Source organism: Ursus americanus, chromosome 6 (assembly GCF_024610735.1).
Source record: "Ursus americanus isolate L20-20 chromosome 6, mUrsAme1.1.p, whole genome shotgun sequence".
Taxonomy (NCBI): domain Eukaryota; kingdom Metazoa; phylum Chordata; class Mammalia; order Carnivora; family Ursidae; genus Ursus; species Ursus americanus.
The window spans coordinates 54,402,149-54,422,834 of record NC_142132.1 but is presented as its reverse complement, the minus strand read 5'-3'; the positions used below and the strand labels follow the sequence as shown (position 1 = coordinate 54,422,834).

At 52.2% G+C, this 20,686-nt stretch overlaps 1 protein-coding gene across 3 annotated transcripts in view; it reads right to left on the bottom strand.

Annotated features, from left to right (window-relative positions):
• LRRC20 (leucine rich repeat containing 20) overlaps window positions 1-20,686 on the bottom strand; it is a 113,098-nt gene that overhangs the window by 76,681 nt on the left and 15,731 nt on the right. The window contains exons 1-2 of one of the 3 annotated variants that reach the window (XM_045783684.2): window positions 12,889-13,015; window positions 7,185-7,329 (exon numbers count right to left, since the gene is read on the bottom strand). In XM_045783684.2, the coding sequence (XP_045639640.1) occupies window positions 7,185-7,266 (82 nt within the window). In that variant the 5' untranslated portion in view covers window positions 7,267-7,329; window positions 12,889-13,015. Of the gene's footprint in view, window positions 1-7,184; window positions 7,330-12,888; window positions 13,016-20,686 lie in introns of those variants that run through there. The other 2 variants (XM_045783685.2, XM_087863057.1) reach the window with 2 other exon arrangements.

The following is a 20,686-nucleotide window of genomic DNA, read 5'->3' as shown; positions in this document are numbered from 1 at the left end:
TCCCCGGGCCAGGACACGTCCAAGCAACACGCACACCCACCATCCTTGCCAGCACCAGCCTCCAGGGCCCAGGGCCAGGAACTGCTTGTAGGCCCCTGCCTAAGGTCCAGAAAAACTGCTTCCCCCACAGCCCCTGGCTGCTCCCCTCCCTGATATTGTGCCTGAGAGAGTACGTGTGTGTGTGTGTGTGTGTGTGTGTGTGTGTGTATCTGCCTCCCCCTCCAGGCTGGGCACTCCTGGGCCACTTGGTTCCTCTAAGTGGGGTACACACAGTAGGTGCTCAGTGTGGTGTTTGCTGAAAAGGGGCAGTGTCTGACCCAAGGGAAGATATTATCCTGATTTAGAAAGTGTATATATTAAGTGCTTCCTGAATACCCTTGCTCAAGAAAGGGGCTGCAAAATCAGATCCCTGTGGGAGTCAGCTAGGAATGTAAATACAGGTCACGAACTGGGCTGGGAGTGGAAGCCCCGGTCAGGACGTTAGGACGTGGGCATTCACGCCTGCCCAGAGCAATCTGGTCAAGTCCAGGTCTCAGCGGCCTGTCACCTTGTCGGCCGGTGACAGGACGCCATCTGCTGGTGAGAGCAAGAGCAGCAAAGTGGTGATGAGCCTGGGAGGGGGGGAAGCTGGAAATGGGATGGATATGTCCCTGTCTCACTAGCTTTGGTCTGCCCACCTGACTATCTCACAGTTCCCGGTCTAGCTGCTCAGTCCCGAGGACGAATCACACCCATGTTCACATTCATTCTCTCTCTCTCTCTCTCACACACACACATCCAGGCCTGCCCAGACAACACCCCTCCCTGCCCAGCCCCCCAGAACCCACCACAAGGAGGAAGTTCCAGATTGTAAATCATAAGCCAGTGGCTTATTCAAGGCAGGGAAGAATCATACAGGGTTCAAGTTCAAATGCAGACCACCATGCCCACCCCGAGATTTCACCTTTAAAGCTCTCAAGTGGGTTCCATGGATCTGTCCCTAAAAAGCAGCCCACAGCAGCTGTGCCCATCACCACCTGAAACATCTTCAAGGACCAGGCAGATACGAACCTTCTGAGAATTTCCCTCCTTCTCAAGGAACAGGGTAGGCCCGACTGTGGTTCCAACAGGGTGTGAGTGGAGAGGCAAGCATGCAGGGGAGCAGGGGCTCCACATTCTCATCTCCTCCCCGGCCCTTAGCTGGAAAGGCCACCCAGAGCTGGGCCAGGTCTGGCTGCTCTTCTCAACACCTGTGTCACATCCTCAGCCTTAGCTCCAGCTTCTGGAAAACCGGGAAACTCCTACTTCAGAAGCAGTAGGGGAGATGAGCTGAACACCCTTGTGCCACCAATCACTTAAGAAACCCTGGATTTAAAACGCTCTGCCTTGGTTTCTTCATCTGTAAAATGGGAATATTAAGATCACCCCTGTCACAAAGTCATTGTGGGGATTCAGTAAGGCAACACCAGCCAAGTGCTGACAACACTGCCTGGTGTTTAGGAAGAGCAAATAGAGAGGCACGTCCATGAGACAGCACAGGCAGCTGCTGTGAAGCCGGGTTGCCCTGGGCTGGGGCTGAAAGGCCTAGAAGGGGGCAGGAATGCAGCCCTGGGCCTGCCTGAGGGATGCTTAAGCCAAGACCCCGTGGAAGGCTGAGGTTCTGAAGGACTGCCTTCAGAGAAAGAGTGGACTAGGGTAAGATGTACTTTTTCATAATTAGAATGCTGCTTTGTCTTTGCCTGGGCACTGAACCAACAAAGAAAACAAATCCCCTCTACGATTCTGAAATCACAGGCCTGCCCTCACAGTGCACGTGGGGTTTGAATATTCCTTTCCCTTAAGGCCTAGAAACCCCTCTGGCTGAGTAAGATTGTTTCTAACAAAAGAGGTGTTTCTAACCTGGTCACAGGCAGGAGTCTGTGGGAAGAAACCTCAAGGCCTCTGGAGAACACCCCCTCAGCCCAGACAAGGCTCCACCAGACAAGAGTCTAGGGTCTAAAATTACATCAAATTCACCAGGAACCCCCACTGTGAGCTAGCATCAACAGGGCCGCTGAGAACCCCCAGTGACAGAGGGAGTATAAAAGATAAAAAAGACAGGCATAGTCAAATGATTAAAGGAATAAAAAATAGATTTAAACACATAAGAAAGGAACAAAATATTATTCCCTTAAATAGGATTTTCTTTTTAGTAAAAGGTAAAAAAAATTTGCCACGTCCGAAGAGAAAACAGAGTATATAAAATCAGATTTTTAAAAGAACCAAATAGAACTTTTTTTTTTTTTTAAAGTAGGCTCCACACCCGGCGTGGAGCCCAGTGCAGGGTGTGAACTCACAACCCTCAGATCAAGACCTGAGCTGAAATCAAGAGGTGGATGCTTCACCGGCTGAGCCACCCAGGCTCCCCCGGAACTTTGGAAAATAAAATATGTAGCCTTAAAACTCACTGATGGGTTCAAGAGCAGACTGAACACAAATGGAGAAGCAAACCGTGGAATGGCAGACGGATCTCGGAATGGACCAGAGAGATGGAGAGAAAGGAAATATGCTAGAGCCAAGGACGCCCAGAACGGAGGCTTCAAGAGGAATTCCAGGCAAAAGAGACCCAAGGGGTGGGGGGAAGCAACAGACCCAGAACTAATGACTTGGAATTTTCTCGAAATGAACACAGACAGGAATCTTCTGGCAGAAGTACAAAAACCACAGAAAGGATGAAAAGAGGTGTCAAACATCTGTGCTCAGCACACAGCAGGCCCTGGGAAATGCCAGCTCGCGCTGGGCTTTGCCAGCGTCTCTGTCCCAGCCAGGCACACTCTCCCAGACCTTTCCAAGTCTCACTCTACGGCAAGAATGATCAGTTTTTAAGTCATCCCCAGAGGCCTGGGAGCTTCTCCCCTGGAGGAGTGGGGTGCAGGGCGGCCCGGCCTGCCGATCCACTGGCCAGAGGGAATAGTGAGGTCAGACAGAGGCCTCTCGGGGTCCAAGGAACCAGGAAGCCCAGTCAGGCGTGAGGCCTTGACAAAGGCAAAGAACTTGGGGACACAAGGAGAGGAAGGAGATGAAAGCCTGAGGACGGTACAGGGTTCCAACTCTGTGCAAGCTCATTCAAAAATGCTGAGGAGGGGTAAGGGGCTGGGGAAAAGTGGTTTCAGCTCAAGCTATGGGGCAGACCAGGGGGGCCTGGGAGGACAAAGAAGCCTGGGGTGGGGAGACAAGGGCCGGGAGCCATGGCTCAGGTTGCAGGAGGAGCGAGCCTGGCTCCAGAGGGCACCCACGAGTGCCTGCGGGAGCGCGTGTGATGCTTACCTGAGTAAGGTGAGAGCCTGTAACTGAGCTCTCCCAGTCCGGTCTCCGTCTCCGCAGGGGCCTTCCGCCCTGCAGAGACACCTGCAGCTTCGAGCCAGCATCCCAGGGCTGCACCCCAGGCCTGCGCACAGGGAGGCAGGGAGGGGAAGCCAGCAGAAGGGGGGATGCTGGAGAAGCCCGGCCCACACCCAAGGGCTGAGAGAAGGAACAATCCCCATGACTCTCGTCTGCTGTTGGGAAGTCAGTTACTTCTGCCTCCTACAGTGGCAGGTGGTCCTTTCCCTAAAATCTGTACTTCTCTGCTTAAAAGAGTAATGTGTTTATCATACAACATTCAGGAAAGGCACAGGAGTATTTTATAACACCAATTTGTGTCTTGTTTTATTTCCTTTCAATTCTTCCCCCTGTCCTACACATGTTTAACTAACTGCCATCTCACCGTCTATACAGATTGGGATCTTCGCTTTTTTCCAATTCATGTTCCATGGAACAATCTGCTGGTCTTCATTCAAGCATGTAATGAAATTTTATGCACCACTTTTAGTAGCTCCATAAATTGCACTGTACAGCTCTAACAAAATTTATTTAAGCCATTTTCTGGGGCTGGTGTTTTAGGCTGTGTCAGATTGCTTGCTGTTTTATATGAGAACCATAGTGGGTTACTTCACGCATCTTTCAAGACCCACTTCAATTCCCACCTCCTCCAGAAAGTCTTTCTGGATGCCTTCAACACCCAGCACATCCCCCACCTCTGAACTCCGACCACCCGTGGTTGTGTCTGACCTGCCTCAGCATGGAAACCTCGTGTCCCTCACCGCTCTCTGTCCCACAGTGGTGGGCTGGTCTCGTGTCCAGAACTCTACTGCACATAGCTCAAGGGGGCCCCCCAGCACTTTGCACACAGCAGATGCTCAATACATGCAGACAGCTTAGACCCCAGACCCCTCAGACTCCATGAACCCAGTGAACTCCACCTGGGGAAGGGTCAGGATTGCAAGCCCGATCTGGCATTTTGTTTCTTCGCTGGGCACTGAAGAGATAAACGGGCCTCCATCGGTCTGCCCTAACTTTAAAGACCCAGTTACAGGGCGCCTGGGTGGCTCAGTCGTTAAGCGTCTGCCTTCGGCTCAGGGCGTGATCCCAGGGTCCTGGGATCGAGCCCTGCATTAGGCTCCCTGCTCCGTGGGGAGTCTGCTTCTCCCTCTCCCACTCCCCCTGCTTGTGTTCCCTCTCTCGCTGGCTGTCTCTCTCTGTCAAATAAATAAATAAAATCTTAATAAATAAAAAAAAAAGACCCAGTCACCTCCCTGTGAAAGTTTCGGGCTCCAGTCAAGACAGCCAAGGCTAAATAAAATGTTCAACTCCTCTCTGATGGTGACTAAAGCTTTGCACGCTCACAACCCCAGGGCTCAGCAACCATCCGCATCCCCTCCCCAGGACGGCATGATAGAGAAAGAGCCAGGGCTCTGGTGCGGGACAGTCAGGGTTCCAATCCCAGTACGGCAGTGGCCAGGCAGGGCAACAGAGGCCTGCCTTGGGTTTTTCGGGGGCACAGCCCCGGGCAGTGCAGAGATGCTGGTCACTGCACGCGCCCCCCCCCCCCCGCCCCCGACGCCCTGCACACTATACCCCACGCAGCGCGGCCACGCTTCAGCTCATCTCGCCTGCAGAGGGAACTAAGTTTGCAACCTCTGGTCCCCAGACATTTCAGTCTAGACTCCATGCAGCACTTTCAGGCTCCCCACCTGCTGGGTGCCACCCCCTATCCTCCCATCACCTCCTCCATACAACCTCCAACTCCGAGCTACCTGGGGCCCCAGCCTCCTCACTGCTGCCTCCCCGAGCACTTTCTCCAGCAACACCTTGCCTGGGAGGTCAAAATGGTGCTCTCCCTCCTCTGCCGGCCCTCCACCCTTGCCCCTGGGACACATGTGGGTGAGGCTGAGCTCACATGCACCCCTCAGCCCAGCAACACTGCAAGGCTGGGGGAGGTTATTCCCTGCAGAGACGTGTTGATTGGCACTCAACTCGCCACTTCAAGAAGTGAAGAGACCCAGCTTGGTGGCTGGCCGACAGCGGGAGGAGGAGGCCTGTTTGTGGCAGAGTGGGACTTAGGTGCCACCCCCAGCCCTTGGAGATGGAACAGAAACAGTGTCATTCACTGAACTCCCTAAAGGCCAGCACCTTATAGACATCCCCATTCCCCGAACCACCTCGATGAGGGAGGCACAATTCCCATCCCCACTACAGACATGAAGAGACCAGGTTCGGGTAGCGGTTAAGCAACCTGCTAAGGGAGCGGGCTAGTTGGTGGCAGAGTGGGGATTTGAATCCAGGCCATATGCGTGGTGGGGAGCCTTGAGCCCTGGGCTGAGTATGACCACATCAGTAACTAGCACGGGACTCCAGAATTCTTTTCCTGCGGGCCCATGGCCATCAGCTCACTAGCTGAAGGCACCGCCACCCCCACTCCCGCTGCACCCCAGAAACTTCCCTCCAAAACCAACCACGACCTTCAAGTTTGCTGGCAGAGGAGATCTTCTCTCGCTTTAGGACAGTTCAGCAAACACTACATGCTGACAAAGTACCTGACACAGCTCTGGCTCTTGGGGGATGGGGGCAAAAGTCCCTGCCCTCTAGGGACACCGAATGAGTGTTACAGAGGAGGAAAGGAGCAAGGGGTGAATGTCGGTGTAGGGATGACGGCTTCCTGAAAGAGGCGGCGACCAAGCTCATCTTTTTTTTTTTAACATTTTATTTATTTGTTTGAGACAGCGAGAGACAGAGATGGTGACAGACAGTGAGAGAGAGCATGAGCGGGGAGGAGAGGGAGAAGCAGACTGAGCAGGGAGCCCGACACGGAGCTCTATCCCAGGACCCTGGGATCATGACCTGAGCTGAAGGCAGACACTTAACCGACTGAGTCACCCAGGCGCCCCCAAGCTCATCTTGAAGGCTGAGTGACCCTCCACTTTCTAGGCTACAATGCCTTGCCCAGGAGCCTGACATACCCGACCAATGGCTGTTCACAGAAATGCTCTACGTTCCCAGTCTCTGGATCTTTGGTCAGGCGACAACCTCCATGGAAATGTTCCTTAACAGACAGACACAAGCACACATGGGCACACACATCCCTACCTGCCTGTGGAATACCTCTCTCTGTGCCAAAGACCCCATTCAAATCCTACCCTACGTGCACGATCACCCCCGAGGCAGGAACATGCTCTCCTCCTCAGGGCTCCCACAATATGCCAATGGCCCTAAGGGTACACATATTCCAGCGGTGAGACACACACACACACACACACACACACGCAATCCTTGCACATGTGAACAGTCAATAAATATCTGTCGAATTCAGTTAAATAGGATGATTTGCTTCGATGCTTAAAGACTTGGCATAACTGTATGGGCTAAAATGCTATGACCAAGTCAAAGCAAAAAATATATAAGACACAATTCAAGTAAAACAATGGCATGAAAGGGGGCCTCCAGGCTGAGTGACCTGGGAAAAGCCCCTTTTGCCTTCAACCCTTCATCGCCTCTTCATCTGAAGACCAAGGCTAGTCATGCTTGGCGGGTATCCTCCATCACAAGGCCTCGGTGAAGATTCAATATGGCGACACGAGGCACCTGAATGGGCCTGGGACCTGGGGCTCCTCGGCGGGGCAGCAGCTATTGTCACCTGGGCCAAGGGCACACACTCATTCAGAGTCGGCAGCAGTGTAGACAGGCTCCCTGGTACGCACACACCAAGCACAAGTGCAATAAAACTCCATGGAACACTTCTCCTCGGGACGAGGGTGCCCACTGACACTCTCTGTGCTTTTCTCTTTTAATTCCACCTCTAAACTGATTTCGCACGCCGCCTGTCTACGGGGCGCCCTGCCCTCACTCACCCAGGGTATCAGAGCCGCTCTCCACAGTCTCGTTGACCTTCCTTGCAACTCTGGCCACGGCCTCACCCATCTTCTTCAGCATGCAGGCAAGGGGGTCCTGCTGCCAGCCACCAGGCCGGTCTGCTGCTCACAAGGGGGCCCGTGCCTGGGGAAGACACAGGACCATGAAGTGCCCGCCCTCCAGCCGGGGACATGCCCCCGAAGCCATCCTCCTGTGGGACCCAGGCTGCAGGAAGCCAGCAGGGAGGGCGCCAGGCTACTCACTTCCTCCCAACGGGCCTAGAGACCAGGCCACGTGCAGCTAACCCTAACCAGTTTCCGGGGTGGATCAACACGTGCGACCTCACCAGACTCAGGGCAAGGGCTTGAAACAGTGCCAGGCAGGTGTAAGGACTCCGGTGTGTGCGGCCTGTGACTCACTTAACAGGCGGAGCACGGGGAGGAGCCGGAGCTCAGCCAACTGCAGGGGAGAGATGCTTGTCCCTCCGTCCTGCAGGCTCCAGGCTGGTGCTCTGTCCGCAACCACCACTGGGACAAGTCCCCCAGCTCCCTGCTCACCTCACTCACCTCTGCTGGGCATGTCCTGTGCGCTGGGAAGTAGGGGCACAGAGGCAAATGTAGCCAGCCTGCCAGGTCAGAGCTCACATCTGGGGGGGGGGGTGTCTCTAAGCATTCCCTTCCCACCTGTCAACATGGAGGGAAGGCTAGGGTTGATTACAGTTTTAGCCCACAGACCTGAGATCGGCCTGGAGTTTATCCGTCAGACCCGGAGGGAGAAGGGGGGCGGGGCGAGGAAAGGAGAGAAGGGAAATCGGATCACTAGGGGAGAAAAGGCTTCAAGAACGGTGAGGAACACAAAGTTATTTGGTGTTAAAGACACAAGGGACTCTAGAAAGGTCTCTGACTCCCCGTTTATTACAGAGAAGGACACTGAGGCACAGAGACGGACTAGATGACCTGGCCAAGGTCAAAGTGAGTCAACGGCAACAATGTTAACAGCCCAGCTCCACATCCAGAGCTCACCTCTTTACAAAAGTCGCCCACAACACTGGCAGCAGCACCCAGGGGACAGAATGAACTTGGGGCCAAGATCAGGGCCCTTTTTTGCCTCTGGATCCCAATCCCAGGTTCAAAGACAGCTCAAGGAGCTCTAATGGGCTCGCTCTGAGGGTCAGAGGCCAAAGGTGAGGAAGAGAGAAGGGGGTGAAGGGTGGGCTCCGAGTTGCTATCAGACACCACGTAAAAATCCAGATGTGCTCAACTACACAGGCAGGGCAGGCAAGGCTGAGCCGGGGCAGGCCAGGCCCCCCCATCTGCTGACGGAGTTAGTGGTGACTCCAGTATGTGAGTGCATCTCATCACGGAGGCTGACGCTGAAGGTCTGAGACCCACAGTGCAGTGGAAACAGACTGGTTTTTTTGAAGACAGGCCTGGTGCCCAACTCTGCCATTTATTAGCTCAGTTGCCTTGGGAAAGATTTTTTAGCTACTCTTCATCTGAGTAGGAGATCTAGTAATACCCACCTCACTGGATTCCTATGAGGACTGAACAAAAATATTTACATCTTTCCCGGCCAGGGCCCAAGACATGTAGGTCTCAACAAATTCTAGTCAAGAGAAAAAAACTTGGCAGGACACCGGCCGCTAATTCCAGTTTCATACCCATGTGATTTCGAACAAATAACTCGGGGGAACTCATCTTTAAGGAATGACTAGAATTTCCTTCTCCACCTCCAGGAAGTCTTCCCTGATTGCCTCAGCCCTCAGTGTTTTCTCCTCCCTGAGTTTCAGTACCACTTAAGGACTTAGCGCAAGTCACTTGGGTTGTTTATGAACTTTTAAAAATATACATACTTGCCTCCCCAGTCGGCCTGTGGGCAGCTTGGCACAGGGAGCAGCTCTATACTACGCTTTCCCCCCACACTTTACACCACAAACTCCATACAGAGGCCTAATTAGGGTACCCCAATGGGGATGATGATGATCAACAGCCATCATTTGGGTTTCAAATCTAAATACAAGTCAACGGACTCTTACAATAAATCTAAGACACTGTCTAAATGAGAAGGGTCATAGAGTCAAATGCCCAGTGGTGCTAGGTAGACAACTTGCATCAGGCGGGCAAGGTAGGGCAGCAGGGAATAGTGAGGACTATGGCAAACTAAACCCAGCACCTCCACCACACTGTCCTTAGGACCATCCCCTAAGTCTGAGTCACAGCAATGTTGCTGGGATCTTGGTGACCCCAATGAATGGGAACATTGAGGGTTCAAGAGGGGAGGTAAATGAGCTAGATGGGAAACAAAAGAGCTAGGTCTAACTCCCAGCCTAGGCTTCTTCCTACTATACCATGCTCCTTCCTTGCCCTACCTCCAACACTTACCCATAATCACAAACACATATGGAGCAGCTACTAGGTATAGGGCATAAGAATGAAGAGGACAGAAACACAGGAAAAAGCTCTGACTTGTGATTCTGATGGACAGCTTTCTAGGAAACACCACTGAGGCAAACCTGGCCTCCCAGCACAAGGGAAAGGGAAGGTAGATCTCCAAGCTGCTCAGGATCCCTGCTACCCTGCAGGGGACTGTCTGGGCTGATTACTTTCAACCAGGCACTATGCTGAGAATTCTCTTAGCTGCCACTAGGTGGGGGGGGGGGGGGGGAGGGAACAGGGCAGGGGATGCCTTAGGCCATAGAACCCACTGATGAAAACTAATCAAATTAAAAATTTCACCCCCGGTGGCCAGCAAACACACGTGTGGGTCAGAGAATGGACATCAAAGCAGGAACAGCTGCAAGATCTGGCTGTCAGAGCAAATCACTAGTAGGAAGGGCCCCTTACATCCCAGAGGATGCTCTGGGTATGGCACAGACGTGCCCTAGACCCCCGAGAGGGTCTGCCCAAAATCGCCACCTTCACGAACTGACCAGGAAACTACCTTCCCTTTACCTCACACGACCCCTACCCTCTCAAGGGAGAATTCCTTCTTATAGTCCAGCTGACTGTCCCTCTCTCAGGTCAGATGACAAAGGCCTGTCATTCTGGCATAACCAGGGCTGTGAGAGAGGAGTGTGGCAGGGCCACATGCGTTATAAGGCCCGACATGGGGTAAGGGGGCCCCAGACCGAGGGAAGAACAAACGCGATCACAGGAGTCTGGAGTGGGTCCCCCAAAGGGCACCTACAAGTTTGTCCAACTTCACTGACTGCTCCTTTCAGATCTAACCCAACACTGGGCCTCTTTAACAAACAAACGAACAAATAAAAAAAAGCAAGATTTATTTAGCATATAACAGAAACCCCGAGAGAGAGGAGGTTGCAGGGGGTGGGGGGGTGCAGAAATAAAAATAAAGCTATTCTTTTCTTTTGTTTTACACTGTTTTTCAGAAAGCAAGAAAACTGTCTGGGTCACATATAAGTGGCGGAGAGAGCTATGGACCTACTTCTGACGGAGTGCAAAAGCCCCTAGGCAGGGCGGCCACTAGGGTGTGAGGGCCCCTGTCTCTATAAACGATGTGAATCAACCAAAATCAGCCTGTCAGCACCACTCTGGCCACCCATTTCTTGCAATCCCACAAGAGAAATATCACGCTGGCCAATGGGAGCCATCAGCACGCAAGGGAGCCTTCCTGGAACCGGAACCCAACTACAGGTCCCCAGGAGAACACCAGAGGCTCAAGCTGTGGGTTCCTTGAGGCATCTGGCCAAACCCGCAGGCAGAGTCGATAGCAAAAGAAAGTCAGAGAGTGTCCCCAAGGGACTATAGGGAAGCCTTAGCTGATTTCTAGGCAAGTGCTCCAAATCCTGGAGAACCTTCAGCAGACTCCAAAGCCATACTCGCACAGCTGCTGTCCCCAGCTATACATCCCTCTCCCTACATCCCCAACTCCCCTTTCCTAAGTGGACGTCATAGCCTCAGGAAATGTTTAAAACCAACAAATATCTCCTGGGTAACTTCCAAAGGGGCCACAGAAGGGAATAAAGTTATAGAGATGGGGCATGGGCCAGAATGAACTTCCCCCAGCTAGGAGAAACCAAGTGCCAAGAGGAAGAATGAGCTAGAAGCTAGTGGGGCTGTGACGCCAGGCCAAAGGAGCATGTGTGCCCTCTGCACGAAGGGAAGAGAGACACGGTCTGAGCAGAGGGACCTAAAGAGATGAGAGAAAGAGGGAGACAGGTAGTCAATCTGTCCCCAGATTACTGAGGTAGGAGGTTGTAGGCCGTCTGGTAACTCTGTCCTGTTTCTCTGCAGGGAGCTAGGGAAGGTTTTCTGAGGGCAGCGGCCTAATACATGAGTTTGGAAACTTATCAGTGTTTGTGAGCAGCTGGAAATACCACCTTCCTCACCAGGTTTTTTGAAACGTAAATGATATATAACTTTTGAGAAAGGTCTTTGCAACCGTTAAGCACTTCCCACGTTAATCACCCATAGGTCATTTAACAGGTACAGACAGTAAGTTAGGATACAATAAACCGAATGCCAGAAAAGTTGTCTTCCTTTGTGGGAGCTGGCAACAGACCCTTCTGGAGCCATCACCTAGTTTCACCCGGATACAAGGCTGGAGTTGGGGTGATTTTTGCTTAAACCTTGACTGCAGCCCCCTGCTGGCGCTCCTGTCCTCCCCAGTGAGAACTCTACCTTATCTGGAGCCTGGAGATCTGTGCAAAGGAGCTGCGGCGACACCCCGCCCGCACCAGCTGCTCCTATATTTAGTTACTGGTGTGGTCACTTGGGAACTTTAGAGCCTGGCAGCCGCTCGGAAGGGCAACTCGAGCCTCCTGAGCCATGTGTGCAAGCTCCCCCAGCGCTAGCTCCTGTGGGTCCTTCCGGCCACGCTGGGCAGGGGAGCAGGTGGGAAGGTGAGAGGCGGAGGGCTGGATCGGATCCAAGTAGCCCCGAAAGCCCTCGAGACCTGGACAGAGTTGACCCACTTTTCCACCCCAGGGAAAGCAGCCCGCTGGGGCGTGAGTGGGACCGGCTGGCGCCTGGTTTTGAGCCTCGGGGTTCGCAGCCCCGCGCGCGCGCTCTGCTCCAGGTACCTAGGTATCCTCCGGCCGCGCCTCCTTAGGAATGCACGCCGGGCCGGGCCAGGCTAGGGTCTCCGCACCTCGCGCAAGGGGCCCGCCTCACCCGTCTACCCCACCCCCCGGAACCCGCAGCCAATGGCTCCTCGTCGCCAGCCCTCCGCACGCGCGGCAGGCGGGGACTGGGGAGAATAAAGCAGGGAGAGGGGCGAAAGCTAGCGATCGCAGAGCGCTGGGGACTCCCGCGCTGCCCGGAGGCTGGGAGGCATGCCCTGGGACCGAAGCGAGTCCCGAGATTGCTGCTTCAGGAACGAAATACACAACAGCTTCTCCCGGCCCGGGCGCCTCCCGCGGGGACGGAGGCCTGGCGCCGCTTCCCGGGCTCCCTACTCCCTGCCACCGCGGCGCCCACTCCCGCGGGCCAGCCGGGGTCCAACCGCAGTTTGCAAGCGGAAGCCGGCGCGGCGCCGGGCCCCTGGGCACTGCAGAAGCCGCAGCTGATACACCGCTGTCCTTTCCACCCGGTGACCTGGGGGAGGGGCGGGGACGCTGCAGAACCGGGGGGGCACTTCTTTCCCTCTCGCCCCCAGCCCTCCAGCGCTCAGCCTCAGACTGCATTTACTTTGCGGGGCACGAAGCGTGGGGACCGGTTCTGGGCTGCTTTCTGCTCCACTTACAGCGACAATGCCTCCTAGCGCCCTGCGCAGCGCAGTCACGCTCCCTCGGCCGCCGGCGGCGCCCCATGCAACAGTGGCGCGCTGGAGCGGGCGGGGCGGGGCGCGCGGGACCGCGGTTTCTGAGCGCACGGCCGCTCGGCCAATCGCCGCGCCAGGATAGGTGCCGGGGCGGGAGCAGGCCGCGCGCCCGGGCCGCGCGCAGCCAATCAGCGCGCCGGTCCTCACGCCGCGCCCCGGAGCGGCGCGCGCGGAAAAGCGGCCCGCGCGCTCTCGTGCGCAGGGTGGATCCGCTTTGTGTGCGGCTTCTGGAGGGAAAAAGCTAGGGAGCGCGGGCGTGTAGACCCGAACGTGCTACACGGATCCCGGGATCGATAGGACTGAGGCTCCGGGTTCTTCTCAAGGGAATGGAGTTGAATTGGCCAGATCAGGGGTACTTTGAGAAATGTGAAGATGGGGAATAGAAAACTTTTCATGGGATGGCTTCAGGTGCCCATTCGGGTTTTTAGAGACAATAATTCTGGCTACCCTAAGTTATCTCACCTCTCTAAATCCCAACATTCTCCACTATAAAATAGGAGTTAAAGTACATAAAACAGGGGTCATTGCGAGGACCAATACATGACATGTTTCATGCAGTGCTGAGCATGACGGCTCAGAGAAAGATGGCCGCTGCACAGGCCTTCGCTGATGGAGGACTCACCATATACCCTTTACAAGACACTATGGAAACCACGAAAAAGGCGAGGCCCCTGACTCAGCCCGTGACAATGATCAACATGTCAAATGCTCTAGTAAACAGAAGCATGTACTAAATATGTAGGAGTTCTGAAGAAAGACCATTTAATTCGGTCTCCAGTTTGGGGCAAATAAGGAACACACATTCCCCTGGGTCTTGATGAATGTTATGAGTTGAATTGTCTCCCCAAAAAGAGGTATCTTAAAGTCTTAACCCCCAGTACCTCAGAATGTGACCTTATTTGGAAATAGGGTCATTGCAGAGATTAGTTAAGGTAAGGTCATACTGGAGTAGGGCATGTGTGGTGTTCTGATGAGAAGAGACACACAGGGAGAAGGGCGTGTGAAGACAGAGGCAGACGGCAGTGATGTGCCCATAAGTCAAGGAATCCCAAGGACTGTGTGGGCAAGGACCCAAAGCTAGGAAGGGGCAAGAAAGGACACAACTCTGAAAACACCTCGGTTTTGGACTTCCAGCCTTCAGAACTATGAGAAAATACATTTCTTTTGTTTTAAGTCACACAGTTTGTGGCAATTTGTTACAACAGCCCTTAGAAACTAATACAATGGGCGAGTAGGAATACAGGGAAGAGGATGAGAAATGTCTCCAAAGAAAGTCTTTAAACCCGAATGCCTAGTGTATGCAAGGTCCTCTGTCTCTGGGTATGACAAGATCAAGGAGACACAGAGCCTGCCCTCAAGGGGTTACCACTCAGGGGAAAGGCTGAGCAGCCACGTTTTCTGACTCCTTCCCCGGAAGACTGTCTATGGAAGCCTTTCCCCAATCTCATCATCACTCTATCCCTGCCACATATATACCAGATACCAGATATTAATAACAAGTGGATCGAGTCCTGTTCTGCCCAAGCCAAGATCCTTACTGCTCTGGACAAAGAGGACCCTGCCACTTGTTTCACTTAAAACCACCCTTGCAGGGCACCTAGCTGGCTCAGTCAGTAGAGCATGTGACTCTTAATCTCTGGGCTGTGAGTTCCAGCCCCATGCGGGGTGTAGAGCTTACTTAAAAAAAAAAAAAAAAAGGAATAAGAAAACAGCTTTACATCTCTGGCCAATTTCCATACATGGATATCTTCTCTTCTCCTACAGGCCACAGGCCTGAGAGCGCCAGGCTAGTATTTCTGTGCATATAGTAAGGGCTCAGGAAATCCACTGACTTATCATGGCCCCCGCCTGAGTCATCCCACATTTGTGCCTTATCATATTCAGTCCTCTCTCCCAGGTATTTCACCTGAACCCTCCAACTCCACATGGAGAAGACTCCTGCCCAGCTCAGAGGCTGCGTCTTCTGTGGCTGGTGTGTTTGCTTCTCCAGAGTACTTACTGCAGTATGCCCATTATTATGACATCTCTGTACATGTCTTTTCTCCCAAGACTCTGCCTGATTTCAGATCAACCAGAGCTTGGCACATAGTAAGTATTTGTATCAGTCAGCACTTTCTATTTCTGCATCATAAAACACCCTAAAGTGCCGAAGTGTCTTTATTTATTTTTTTTTTTTTGAGGGAGGGGAGTGGCAGAGAGAGAGAATGAATCTTAAGCAGTCTCCACGCCCAGCGCAGAGCCCAACATGGGGCTCCATCTCACAACCTTGAGATCATGACCTGAGCTGAAATCAAGGGTCAGACGCTTAACAGACTGAGCTACCCAGGCACCCCAGAAGTATCTTAAAATAATAAATATTTATTTCGTTTATGATTTTATGGGTCAGCATTTTAAGTTGGGCTCAGCTGGGCAGTTCTTCTGGTCTCAGCTGGACTCCCTCATGCATCTGGGGTCAGTAGCTCAGTAGCAGAGGCTTCTGCTTCCGGGGAGATGGATGGCTGTCAACTGAGGTAACTGGGCCACATGTCTGTCACCCACCAGCAGACTAGCCCAGGCTGGTTCACGCAGAGCTGTGTGGTTCCAAGAGCAAGAATGGACACATGCAACGTCTCTAACGGTCTAGGCTCAAAACTGGCACTACATTACTCCCACAGTTGTATTGACTAAACCAAGTCACGAGTCCAACCCAGGTTCAAGTGTGGAGAAATAGATTCCATCTTCTGATGGCAGGACCGGCAAAGTCACGTTGCAAGGAACATGGATATAGGGATGGGGAGAGAGAGAATCAAGGCTAGTTTTGCAATCTACCGCAGTGCTCGATAAATATTCCTGTGACACCCAGCACATAGTAGGTGCTCAGTCAATATTTATCACGGTGCTAAGATTTTCAACTGTGATGTTTACTGATCTCATTCAACACAGTCAGTTGGCAGAATGTTCCCTCTCACTCACAGGTTATCCATTGCCACCTTCAGTTCTAGAATAACTAATGAGAGGATCAGGAGGACAGGGCTGTGCAAGAGAAGGTTCCTGCTCCCAAACAGAGCATCTTTGGAGGCCTGGTCACGTGAGATGGAAGCCATACACCTTCACCTATCAACAGAGAGAGGCTTGTTTGCCAGAGCTTGAACATGGCCCCTGCTGATTTCCTGAAAGTCCTGTGGCTCCCTGCTGGATAGGAAGCCCATTGTGCTGTGACCAATTGTTATCTGGCTAGTTCCTGAGGGTCTGCCCCTCGCCGAGCAGGATAAATCCTCAGGGTAGCTGTGGAAGGGACACTGTCCTGTGGCCAAAGCCGACAGCTCAACTCCAAAGACTAGGAGCTCTAGTGAGAACCACTTCCCATCAAAAAATTACTAGAATCAATCTCAAGGCCTATTGTGGGCCTACTTATATCCCCCCAAAAAAGATATGTTAGAGTCCTAACCCCCAGGACCCCAGACTGTGACTTTATTTCAAGATACGGTCTTTACACTGGTAATCAAATTAAAATGACATCAGTAGGGGGGGCTCCTAATCCAATATGACTACTGTCCTTGTAAAAAGGGCAAATTTAGACACAAATAGGAATATGGAGAAGACAATGTGAAGAGACACACAGAGGAGAGGGACATCCACAGGCCAAGGACTGAGGCCTGAAACAGGTCTCCCCTCAGCCTCAGAAGGAACCAGTCTTGCCAACACCTTGATTTCAGACTTCCAGCCTCCAAAACTGTGGGACGTTTATGGCACTCTGTTACAAGCAGCCCTAGAAAATGAATACCAGGCCTTAAATCTCTCCCTTTCCATTCTGTTCTTCTCATATTTGTTCTCATCGTATACCCCTTGAGGGAAAAGTATGTTCCGGTGGAAACAAAATATGAAGTCCCATTGGCATGTGTAGCCAGATCCTATGCACTACCTGTGCCTCCCTGAGCCTTAAACCTGGAGCCATGCGTCTGCCCGGAGCTGGGTGAGCCCCAGGCAGGAACTCCCAGTCGCTCCAAGTCACTCTCATCCTAAGCGGAAGAGCAACTCACTCAGTCCCGCTTCCAGAAGTTTCAGCCTGGTCCCAGGTACTGCCCCCCCCCCCCCAGGGTCCCCTCCAGTACTGCAAGGTTTGCAAAGACGAGCAGGAAGCAGTCAATACCCTCGAGACACAAGCACTCTGCTATGACAAAGAAGATTCCTACGAAAAGTGACTTTAATGAAGTATTTCTCAAGCTGCAGCCATTGCTGACATTTGCTCTACCCCAGCCCACCCGCTGGCGAGCTTGAGCCATCGGTAGACTCAGAGAGCTCATGCTGCACACTCCCTCCCCGCTCTGCATTCAGTGGTGCTACCCTGGTTATTGGGAATAGCATGGTTAGAAGGTTTATACCATGGAAATCAGCACACACTCTAAATCAGGACTTTATTTCTTGGTTTACCAGCACATGATACTATCATTTACTTTTGTTTCCTTTAAATTGACTCATGGTTTAACTTAAAAATGTTTATTTTAAAAGAAAACTTTGGGGGTGCCTGGGTGGCTCAGTCAGTTAAGCATCCAACTCTTGATTTTGGCACAGGTCATGATCTCAGGGTCATGAAATCAAACCCCCACTGGGTGTGGAGCCTGCTTGGGATTCGCTCTGCCCCTCCCCACCCTCCCTCTCTTAAAAAAAAAAAAAAAGAAAAAGAAAAAGAAAAGAAAACCTTATATCCTTACTACAAATGGAAATAGAATCATTTGCCATAGATAGAAAGTAACCTGAAAAATAAACACTGTAAGTCAATTATATCCCAATAGAACTGGAAAAACTTGTTAAATATAATTAAGTGAATAAAATGAAACAACATTACTGTTGCCTGCTGAAGGCCTGCTCCTGAGGCTGTTCTCTCTGTTCTAAAAGGAGGCTAGCAAGTGCTGGGGAGATAGCAAAGACACGGCAGGGCCTTAGTTAATTCAAAATGCTTGGAAGAAATTTAAAAAGGTTATCACTCTCTCAAAGCAGTGCTCCTGGACCTCCAAGAATACAGGTCCCACCTTGGGAAAGACTGTCCCACTACAACAGACAACTAGGAGTTCAGCAATACTAAGTTAAGAGTTTCAAGGACGGGCTGCTCCCAGTTGACCTGCCCACCGCAGGAAAACAGACCCCTTGAAGAAGTCTTCAAGGATTGGTTGAACTGCAGTAGACACAGAAGACCAAGAAGAATGTGAAAGAGGGAAAGGAGTAGGGAAGGGAAGAGCACTCCCAGAGTGGGGCTCAGCCTGAGCACAGGTTTAGAAGCCAGAAAGCATAAAGCATTCCTGGGAACACCCAAGTGCCCACCTCTGGCTGAGGCCGGGGAGATAAGGAGCCCTGGGAACAGGACGCCAAGGTACCCTGAGCCCTTGTGAGGGCCTTTGCTGCCAGGATGACAAGGTGGTCCTTGATTTCCTGGGTGTTTCAGTTAGCTTTTGCTTTGCAACAAACCACCCTGAAGTTGAGCAGCTTACAGCAACAAACATGTGCCATTTCTCACAATTCTGTGGGTCAGCTGGGCAGTTCTGGGCTGAACTGGCTGGGCTGACCTCTGCAGTCAGCTGGCAGCCGGCTGGGGCCGGATGGTCTAGAACAGCCTCACTCCCGCATCTGGCAGTCAGCAGGCTGTTGGTGGAGGGGCCTCAGTGCAGACAGACTGGGGCCTCTGCTCCACATGGTCACTTATCAAGGACCAGCCCGGTCTAAAAGGCAAGCCCGTAGTGAAAGCATTTTTGAAGCCTCAGCTAGTGGCACAGACTTTCTGTTAGCTCATTAGCCAAAACATGGTCGAGCCCAGAGACAATAGGGAAGGGCCACTGAGGGGGTAGATATAGGGAGGAGTAAACATATTGGGCAAGGGAGTGCCAGGTCACTTCCTTCCAGAAGCACTCTGGAAGGAAGGAACAGAGCACAAGATGATTTGAAATAATAATGCCAATAACAGCAGCAATAATAGTTCATACTTAAAATGTCACCTTTTCTACCACATACTTTGTGTTATCTATACCATCTTTACACACACACACACACACACACACACACACACACACCTGCCAGTAGTTCCATTTTAAAGATAAGGAAACAAAGGCACACAGAAGTTAAAGAGTTTGTCAAAAGTCACATGGCTACAAGTGGTAGAATTAGAATTCAACTTCAGGTAGCCCAGTTCCACAGCCTGCGTGTATAGTGGCCAGACTCTAGAAGGGCCCATGCAAGGGGGTGGTCCATGCGAGGAAGACAAGGACCTGACTTAAGGTAGCTGTAGAGAGAACAGAAAAGGGACAGATGCAAGAGATACTTCCAAGATAGGTGGGGCAGCGCTTGGAAATGATGTGGGGATGAAAGAGAAAAATGTGTGAAAGAGGGGTCAGGTGCGGGGGACTGGGCTGTGCCCTGTACAGATCAAAGGACATGTGGGTCTAGGGCTGACTAAAGAGCAGGAGGATTTAAGGGGTGTTCAGAAGACCGTCAAGGGCACATCCACTGGGAGCTGTCCAAGAAGGTCTTGGGAGTAGAGTCAGGAGGTCCGGAGATAGACCAGGGCTGGAGCTCAGGGGGCAATGTCACTGGTCTCAGGCCCGGGGCAAAAGCACATGACAGGAGAAGACCCCTCAGGGACAAAGAGGGTGGCCACAACGAAGCTATGGCTTCTGGCAGTCCTAGACTAGGGAGTGGTCCCAGAGGCTCCCAGGGTATAACACTGAAGGAGCCACTCTCTCTCAGCTGCCAATCCCACGCTCGCACAGCCTCAAAGTGTCTCTTTAGGGTTTGCCTCACCCCAGCCCTGCCCCTAGCTCAGGGGTCCTAGTGAGAAACTGAATGCCAGAGACAGGCCTGCCTTGGGACTGGGAAACAAAGCACATGGAAGCGATGTCACTGTGGAGAGTATTCCCTGCTCCACCCCCCATAGTGTCAGAGGTCACTATGTCTGCAAGTACACATCGGACACCCCATTCTATTCTCAGGGACTATCTCAACTAGCAGACAGCCAGGCTGCTGTAAAAAGACCTGAAAATACTTCAACTTAAATAATTTGTTTCCCTCTCTCCTGAGACAGGTGATCTAGGGAAGGTTGAGAGCTCTGTTCCAAGCAAGTCATCTAAAAACCAGGATGGCCGGCTACTATGTCATCTTCAATATGCTTCTTTCACCTCTGGGTCCCAGGCTGCTACTGCAGTTATACCCTTTCAGAGTTGGCAGGAAGGAAAAAAGAAAAGGTCCAGAGAAAGCCAGTTTGCCTTTAAGGAGATGACCCAAATATTGCCGGCATCACTCGCCTTCACTCCCCATGGCCTGGATTGGTCATGTGACCACACCTGACTTGGAGGGAGGCTGGCAATATAGTCTATGGCTGAGTGATCATGTGCTCAGTTAAAACTTGTGTATTTTATATGAAAAAGAGGAAGGGGGAAATGGATACTAGGGAACAATTAGTCTCTCTGCCAGAGGGAGGGATTTGGGGTAGAGGGTCCTACAATTCAGTAGGTGGGAACTAAGCCAAAGAAATAAATCTTGTTTTTCATGCTCAGACTACTGGGGCCCAGGGAAACATGGCTCATAAATATAGATCCTGTGTCCGAGTCTACTTACGAGCTGCTCGAGGGAAGGGCAGAGATTGACAGTGGAAATAGCCTTTACCTGGCACGGGGCTGGAGACCCTACATACTTAGGGAATGCTTTTAGGCCAACTGTTTATCAACGGGCCGGGAAATTATTAAAGCATCCATTC